The sequence below is a fragment of the Sinocyclocheilus grahami genome, unplaced genomic scaffold, assembly GCF_001515645.1.
Source record: "Sinocyclocheilus grahami isolate Dianchi unplaced genomic scaffold, SAMN03320097.WGS_v1.1 scaffold450.1, whole genome shotgun sequence".
Lineage (NCBI taxonomy): Eukaryota > Metazoa > Chordata > Actinopteri > Cypriniformes > Cyprinidae > Sinocyclocheilus > Sinocyclocheilus grahami.
In genome coordinates, this window is record NW_015505629.1 from 1,300,314 (window position 1) to 1,309,865 (window position 9,552).

General features: G+C 41.8%; 1 protein-coding gene across 1 annotated transcript in view; it reads left to right on the forward strand.

Annotated features, from left to right (window-relative positions):
• LOC107552438 (neurexin-2-like) overlaps positions 1 to 8,740 on the forward strand; it is a 172,188-nt gene extending 163,448 nt beyond the window's left edge. Inside the window, exon 12 of the mRNA XM_016234321.1 lies at positions 5,830 to 8,740. Coding sequence (XP_016089807.1) covers positions 5,830 to 6,701 — 872 coding nt within the window. The 3' untranslated portion in view covers positions 6,702 to 8,740. The remainder of the gene's footprint in view (positions 1 to 5,829) is intronic.
• The last annotated feature ends 812 nt before the right edge of the window (positions 8,741 to 9,552 follow it).

Genomic DNA, 9,552 nt, shown 5'->3' on the forward strand with positions numbered 1-9,552 from the left:
GTTACACACAAACGCACACAAGATTCTGAGCTTCACACAATCGCACAACAGTCTGAGCGTTACACAATCGCACAACAGTCTGACCATTACACACAAACACACAACAGTCTGACCGTTACACAATCGCACAACAGTCTGTCTGTTACACACAAATGCACAACAGTCTGATTGTTACACAATCACACAACACTCTGTCTGTTACACACAAATGCACAACAGTCTGATCGTCACACGCAATCGCACAACAGTCTGACCGTTACACACAAATGCACAACAGTCTGACCGATACACAATCACACAACAGTCTGACCATTACACACAATCGCACAACAGTCTGCCCATTACACAATTGCACAACAGTCTGTCTGTTACACACAAATGCCCAATAGTCTGACCTTTACACACAAACGCACAACAGTCTGACCGTTACACACAAACGCACAACAGTCTGACCGTTACACAATCGCACAATAGTCTGTCTGTTACACACAAACGCACAACAGTCTGACTGTTACACAATCGCACAACAGTCTGACCGTTACACACAAACGCACTACAGTCTGACCTTTTCACAATCGCACAACAGTCTGTCTGTTACACACAAAAGCACAACAGTCTGACCATTACACACAAACGCACAACAGTCTGACCGTTACACACAAACGCACAACAGTCTGACTGTTACACAATCGCACAACAGTCTGACCGTTACACACAAACGCACAACAGTCTGACTGTTACACAATCGCACAACAGTCTAACCGTTACACACAAATGCACAACAGTCTGATCGTCACACGCAATCGCACAACAGTCTGACCGTTACACACAAACGCACAACAGTCTGACTGTTACACAATCGCACAACAGTCTAACCGTTACACACAAATGCACAACAGTCTGATCGTCACACGCAATCGCACAACAGTCTGACGTTACACACAAATGCACAACAGTCTGACCGTTACACTATCGCACAACAGTCTGACTATTACACAAATGCACAACAGTCTGATCGTTACACAATCGCACAACAGTCTAACTGTTACACAATAGCACAACAGTCTGACCATTACACACAAACGCACAACAGTCTGACCGTTACACAATCGCACAACAGTCTGACCGTTACACACAAACGCACAACAGTCTGACCGTTACACAATCGCACAACAGTCTGACCGTTACACACAAACGCACAACAGTCTGACCGTTACACAATCGCACAACAGTCTGACCGTTACACACAAACGCACAACAGTCTGACCGTTACACAATCGCACAACAGTCTGACCGTTACACACAAACGCACAACAGTCTGACCGTTACACAATCGCACAACAGTCTGACCGTTACACACAAACGCACAACAGTCTGACCGTTACACAATCGCACAACAGTCTGACTATTACACAAACGCAGAACAGTCTGACCGTCACACAATCGCACAACAGTCTGTCTGTTACACGCAAAGTGCTCTAACTTAGTGATTGTTATCGGGATGTGAAGAGAACCAGCATAACAACCAGCAATATCTAAGAACAAGAGGCAGGTTTTGATTTATAGCTTTATAAGTTGGTTTCATTGGCTTTATAGAAACAATAAAGCAGCTCTGTGTCTTTTTGTATATAATCAAGATAATCTTAATTTATTAGTTGCAGAATTAAGTCTAACAAAACAAACATGAATATTTCAGCACGCTGCATATGAAATGTGTGGTAAGGTTTGATGTGAAGCGAGTACATTTGTAGAGGTTAATCTCAGTCTCTCTGAGAGTCTGGGCTTCTAGTGTCTTCTGTCGTTAATTATTAAGCGTCGGGTCGGCCTCACCCCCGCCATCTCTCTAGTGTTCAGCTTCAAAATCAAATTAGCTAAGAAAGAGACCACTCCAATCTCATCCTTCCCTATGGCCCGACTGCCCGCGGCAATAAACAGTCAGATTTTCAGCTTTCATTACTGCGTGTGGATTTAAACAGGCTCCTGAATGTCCCAAATGAGCCGCAACTTTTCTGGACATAGCAGTTTCTTTCATTGTACTGATCGCAGTGCTGCTCGTCTAGTCATGAATGTGATCCAGTAGATCATCCGTTCGACTCTCAGGGTTGTGCTCCAGAACTCGAGTAACATTGACTGTAAAATTGGGGTAATGTGATCATATTTTCTTGACCTGGTAAGGACTCTAGCCGCTGCATTTTTGACTATCTGTAGCTTGTTTATTGAAGATGCAGGACAACCACGTAGCAGTGCATTACAGTAGTCCAGTCTAGAGGTCATGAATGCATGAACTAGCTTTTCTGCATCAGAAACAGGTATCATGTTTCGTAACTTGGCAATGTTTCTAAGATGGAAGAATGCTGTTTTTGTAACATGGGAAATATGATTTTCAAAAGACAAGTTGCTTTCTAATATAACACCCAGATTTTTGACTGTAGAGGAGGTAACCGTGCATCCGTCTAGTTGCAAATTGTAATCCACGAGATTCGGCGTACTGTCTTTTGGTCCAATAAGTAATATCTCTGTCTTATCCGAATTTAATAGGAGAAAATTATTGGTCATCCATTCTTTTACATTTTTAACACACTCCGTTAGCTTAGATAATTTAGAAGTTTCATCTGGTCTTGTTGAGATATATAGTTGAGTATCATCGGCATAACAGTGGAAACTAATCCCGTATTTTCTAATAATATTACCAAGTGGCAACATGTATATCGAAAATAGCAGAGGACCTAGGACAGATCCTTGTGGCACTCCATAACATTTACACTGCAAAACATTTTCATTTCTTTGTCTTGTTTTCCAGTACAAATATCGAAACATTCTCAAATCAAGATAGAATTACTTGAAAAGCAAAATGACGTTAGATAAGAAAAAGAGATAGCAAGAAAAAATGTCTGCCAATGGGGTCTGAAAAATCAACTTCTTTCCTTCTTTAAACAATAGTCACTTAATTTTGATACATTTTTTCAGAAATCGGGACTTACTATCTTAATTTTGCTTCTCAAGAAAATGTCATTTGATTTAAGGAAGTTTAGATATTTGTACCGCAAAACAAGACAAAAATACTGTGGAAGAAAATCATCTTTTACAGTGCATTTAGACTTATAGCTGAGAATCATGAACAATATTGGATGTAATGCATTTAATTACAGAGAGGGATTACTCTTAGTTTTTCTGTAATTGAATTACTGTTACTTCTCATATAATTGCATCAACTATAAAACAAATTCTGTACAAGTCAATAGTGATTGAACATCAAAATTTAACATCTAATGCTATAAAATTGATGTTTTAATGTAACCTTTAAAAACGTTAAATACTTATTTCAGATATTTGAAAAAATTAAAAGAGCCATTTCATGTCTCTCCTTTTGTTGTTCAACTGGTCGAGTTTGTTATGGGATGCAATATTTTAGAGAGAGTAATCTAATTACTGTTGAAGATGTGATTAGTACCTAGTAATAAATTACTTGTTTAGAGTATCTTACACAACACTGATCATGAATTCAGTGAAGGAGAGGAAGAGCTTTCAGAGATGTTTTTAATGCACTATTGTTTTGTTGCTGTGTTTGCTGCTTGTATTTCCATTTTCCCAAAAATGTCGTATAAGCACAAAAGTGTGTATTCTTACTCTGTTTGAGTTGATGCAGGTGCTCTGTGCTAGTTCAGGATTTGTGATTTAATTCTATGCATCAGGTTTAGTTCTCACTATTAATGACATTTAATTTGCCAGTTAAAGTACAATGCGTCTCTTGGAGTTTGTCATTAAGTGTCATTTGTTGCAGTTTAAGAAATAAAAGCAAAGGAGTGAACCATGAATAAAGCTGCAGTCATTACTCTAGTTACTGATGGTGCTCACGGTGGCACTTGCTCACTCCAAACAATCATCGTGAAACAAGTGCGCTGCGCTGAGGATGTGAGATATTACTTTGTGCACATGAGTCATAATGCTATTCTGATGTTGGTCTTGTTGTCACCGCAACTGTCACATGAGGCCATGTTTGACCAATCACAGACTGGAACCATGATTTTTAATCTATAACGAGAGTTGTCACGAAAACACAGACTGACAGGCTGATGTGTTGTGTACACGTTCACAGATTGTTTCTGCGGATTGAACGTTTGAGAAGGTTTGTCATACAGATCTCCTCGCTTGTTTCCATCAGCTTCCTTCAAGTGCAATTTAGAGAAGATACTAGAGGATAATCATCAGGATTCAAGGTTCCTCTCAGAACGTTCGATTCTGCCCTCTCTGGGAACAGATTGCTCTGAATTTCCTTGCGTATCGTAAGATATTCCAACAAATTTAATAAACGCAGGAAATATTGTTGTGCCCGGTGGCACATTAACACATCGGCTCGTATAATTCACAAACCAGCAGTGTCAGTTACTGAATTATCAGACTCCATTCGGCGCCCTTGACAGATCGTTCCTCTAAACGGCTGGTCGCCTCCGGCGGCTTTTTCTAGAAATGGATATAAAAGATTTGACAGCGGTGAATGGGCATTAAATTTATACCGATCTTCTTGGTGAACCTTTCCCCAGACTCTCAACCCGCAGACGCACGGCTCTACATTGGGGCTGTTGGGTGGGATGGACTCTGTGAAAGATGCCATTAACATACTGTTTCCTTTTCAGCTTCTAACAGACGTATGTGTGTTCTGAATGTTAATATCACCTTTTCTCCTGGTGGACTCTCTCAGTTTCTTTGAGCTTAATGACTTTGTTCATCAATATGCAAACAGGAAACTCTTTTTGAAGGTTCTTCTGGTTAAGGGGAGGGTGCCATGTTGATGCCATGGTTTTTAGGAGGTTTCCCAAAACGCAGCAATGTTTGTCACACTAATTTGCCTCATCATGTGAATAACAATGATGTGCATTATGTGTTTAAACAGAACAATCTCTTCTGCACCCCATTTTCCTAGATTCATGCTCCATCTCAGGTGTTGATGCCACATATGAAACTGTTTCACGATTCTGAGCTTAATCCTAATGAATACTTTACATCTTGTATAATTTTAACTTTTGACATTCTTTGACATTCAGTTCCGGAGAAAACAGGCTTTTGTTATTCATGGTATGAGATTTCAAGGGACAGACTTGTGGATAATTATCTTGAAAGATTTGGTCTGTGTTTTGGGGGGGAAAGTCTTGTGGGACAGTAATTTGAAAATATCACCTTCGGTACCCCGGGGTGAGAGTGGGAAGTTTTGCATATAGATCCTCATCATTAGCAAGCTATCACCATGCCAACGGGGAGCGGGGATTATGAGCTTTATGAGCTCTGGGAAAACGTTCACTGAATGATGAATTAAAAACAGTTTACCTACTTTGAAACATGGGCTGAAATTTGTTTATCACTATCCCAGAACAATCTTACACAGCTTTCTTTTTGTAATTTTTTTTTCATGCAAAAATCATGCGGCCAATTTGTTAATGTAAGTGACCTGTACTACGTGGTTTGCTCTCTTCTTAAACATGCAGTCAGTGAGTGGAGGTTAGCACAGCTAGCATTAGCACAGATGTAGAACTGTTTTTGTAGGATTGATCTGAATGTACATTCTAGCTTATGCACTGGATAGTTGGTTAGCACATACTTAACTTTAAATGTTTCTCTGTATTATTCTAACCCTGTAATGTATACGACTAATTCTTTAGCATTAGCCTAGCTGTTTATAGTCTGATTTTAAATAGATGCTAACGAAACTAACTTTAGAACTAACCTCATTAAGTCTTAGTCCTAACCATTCTAATGATGTCTCTTCTCTCTCTCTTGTGCACTCATTTGCTCAGGTTCCAACTAACACTGTGTTCCTTCTCTCTTTCATCCTAGGAGGTGAACTAGTGTTGCCAATTATAACTGTGGATTCCCTTGACCCCCCATCAATTGTGACACTTTACCCCGTTATTCCCCCGCCCCCGACCTATCGCCCCTTCCTCACCTTGCTCGAGACCACCAAAGAGTCTCTCCCCTTGCCCGGCCGGCCCCCCTGTCCGCTGGACCAGGAGGACTGTGAAGAGCCCATAGAGGTCTCGGCCTACGGCTCGGGCGAGATGACGGAGTCCGACGATGAGGATTACTATAAAAACTCCCCCCTTGTCACTGACCGGACCGTACTCCCCCCTCCCCCCGCGGCCGGGAACCCCCGAGGCGACCGGCCCTTCGCCCGTTTGCCCAACTCCCATCGGCCGCCACTCACATTCACCCCCACGGCCCCCCCAGTGACCCGACTCAAACCTGGCATCAACAGTGGCCCCAACATCCCTGCGGGTAAAATGAACACCCGTGACCAGGTGCTGCTGCCACCCGTACAACCGTCGGGTGACCCTGAACACGGCGGGCAGCATCGACACATCCCAGGTATAACATATCCTCCCAATTTCCCCTATGTGCCCACTACAGACCCCTCGTCACCAGACCGAGGGCCTCCAGGAGCGGTGGAGGTGATCCGAGAGTCCAGTAGCACGACAGGCATGGTGGTGGGCATCGTGGCCGCGGCAGCTCTCTGCATCCTCATCCTGCTCTACGCCATGTACAAGTACCGCAACCGCGACGAAGGCTCCTACCAGGTGGACCAGAGCCGCAATTACATTAGCAATTCAGCCACGCAAAGCAACGGCACCCTAGTGAAGGAGAAGCAGCCTGGTGCAACCAAGACGGGCACAAAGAGCAAGAAGAACAAAGACAAGGAGTATTATGTCTGAGCTCGGCCTCCGGAGAGACCGATGCGGAAGCGAGGGGGAGAAGGAGAGAGATAGGATGAGGAATGGAAAGGGAGGTCCAGGTATTTGTTGGCAGTTTACCTGTCACATTTAGAGTTCTGACATCAGTCTTCTTTAATTTTCTGTCTTGTCTAGCGGTTGGCCTCATTTCTAGCAAGACCTAAAGAGTTCAAAAGCGTCTAGGGTTTGGAAACATCCCCTCCCTCATTTCCATTTTTGATAGCCAATCCCTATTACAAAAAGAAACTCTCCAAACCTTTTGTATTGAAGAGAAGTGGATTTTTCCTCACATGTAATTTTACGCTCTAGTTTGTTCTTTGTAAATACTAGGTGAGTCCTCAATATTCAGATCATCTCCTAACCTGATGTCGAAACCCCCGTGTACGCCAGGGTGCTTGTGCGATCCATTGTTGCTCCATCAGAACATAGGATGCGGTTGAGAATTGTTTGGGAACGAGAGCAGTTCAGTTGGAACGGCTTGGCATAGGTGACATTTCAGGAACAGATGGTGCCGAAAATGTTTAGCACTCACACTCCTCCGTAATACTGCCAAACCAGCTCTGTGTCAAATCCGTCTCCCTCTCTTTCCAAGTGCTTCACATTTCCATCCTCCGCTCTCAACATCCCTCTCTTTCTCTCTTTCCCCGCACCCTTTCTTGGCTTGGTCTCTTTTTCTCCTTGTCCTTGGTGCTCAGGAGCAGATGCAACGTGATTCTGTTGTGTTTCCAGCATGTGGTATTCAAAATGAAAAGAGACAAAAACTGTTTCTATGGAGTCAAATAAATATATAGCTATATCTCAAACCGTTACAACTAGCGAAACATCTGTGGATGATCCCTTCAGCCGCCATAACTCCCGGAGGCCCATGGTAACCCCACGTTCCAGCAAATATTCATCATGCGTTTTTGGGGTTCCACTGGGCTCTGTCCTGGACCCGCTGAGGATCTTGGTTTCTGCTCCACATTCAAGAACCTGAAACCCCCAACAGCAAATAGATAATATTCATATACAGATATTTGAAAAGACAAAGGGACACAAGCGTCTGGAAGTCAAGACCAACATCACGTCAACAAACCATATCAGTGGAAACAGCAGAGCAGGATGCTAGGATGTCTTTTGTTTTGTTTTCTATGTATGTGTGCGTGCTTTCTTTTATATTTTGTCACGTCAAAGGGAAAAGACAATAATGTTCCAGTTAATGTACATTCCACGTAGGGAACGTGAACTCTCCTGCGTCTTTGACCACGTTCTCTCAGGAGGAAAGTAGGGATAAACTCTGCGCATTTAATGGAACTAATTTCTCTTGAAAGAAAGACAAAATGGCCTGTTACTTTGAAGATGTACATCTTGAACTCTAGTATTCTAATTTTCTCAACTCTATTAAAAGAACTAAACTCTGCATTGAAAAGAAAATGTTTAAAACGTTTGTGAAATGTCTAAATATTTGAATCTCACCCCAGTGCTAAAAGAGATGTTTTTCCTAATTATCATCCCTAAGAAAAAGAAAGCAAGTGCAATGAAATCCAAAGATCAGTGAATCGGATTCCAGAAAGCAGATGCTCTTTTGAATATTAAACAGCAAAATGTGATTTGGTTTACAAGAGAACATTTCCTTTACCAGGTGTGAGTATCTCCTTGTATCCAGAAGACTTTGATCATCGACTCCATCCTCCGTTTAAATCATGTTGCTCGCTTTACCCAGCGTGTGGAGGGCTGTTCATTCTCCATACTCGCTCAACGAGGATCAGACTTCATCATCATTTGATTTCACTCTTCCATCTCTGTGTGTTTGCGTGAGCGTTTGTGCACTTGTTTGTCTGTGTGAATGTGTTTCCATTCTTTCCGTTCCTGTTCAGGTTTGTCGGTTGCGTTTCTCCTCAGCTCCCTTGTTCTTTCTAAATGTTATTGTAGAGTGTTCCAGTGAGATGAATCTGCATACGTGTATATTAACAGAAGGGAATACAATTGGTTATATACTTCTTACGCCCCGTGTCATGTGCTTATTTCAGATTCACACTTTTCTTCCAGAATAATCTTCCTCACTTCAGCTCAACACAAACACTTTGAGAGTGTAAACTGGAGTGTATTTGTGGTACAGTGTAACTCTGGACTTGTAAAAACACGTTTATGTGAGTGCCGGTAAGTCTTTGATTCTCATAATGCTACATGGTTTCTTATTCAACATTTAAAATAAAGCTGAAAACATTGTAATGATCAGAAAATGAAACCTTTGTTATCTTGCATTGGAGTCCTGATATGATTCCAATAGCAGAATAAGAATGACGTTGAATTGGCAGATATAAATACGGTTAATTCATATTTTATTATAGTGTATTATTCCTTATAATTTTTATTGGTATGTCAATTCATTAATTATAGATGCCAATTAATATTAGTTTTATTTCCTATCACTTATCATTAATCACTATCCTACGGTCCACAGTGAATCGTCGGAGGGGCGCTCGTCCTGTCCTGCTGCGATAGGCCTGGTTCTCATTGTCGGTCAGCATTCAAACACAGACTCACCTCTCTGGCCACTGAATCGCATGCTATGACTGTCAGTTCAGACAGTCACAAACAGTTCAACTTTTACAGCGTGATTTATATTGTATGGAAGCCCTGAACAGCAATGTGGAGAAAACAAAAGTCAAGGTGGAAGAAAATCGTCTTGGATCCTTCCTGAGCCCAAGTCTTCCGAATTTGTTTTCTCTCTCTCTGAATGCTTTTTCTCGCACTTAAAAGATTTTTCTCATTCCATTTTTTTTTTCCGTCAAAAATCATTTTCTCTCCCAAAAAATGTACTTCTCTCTTCAATTTTTTTCCTCAATAGGCA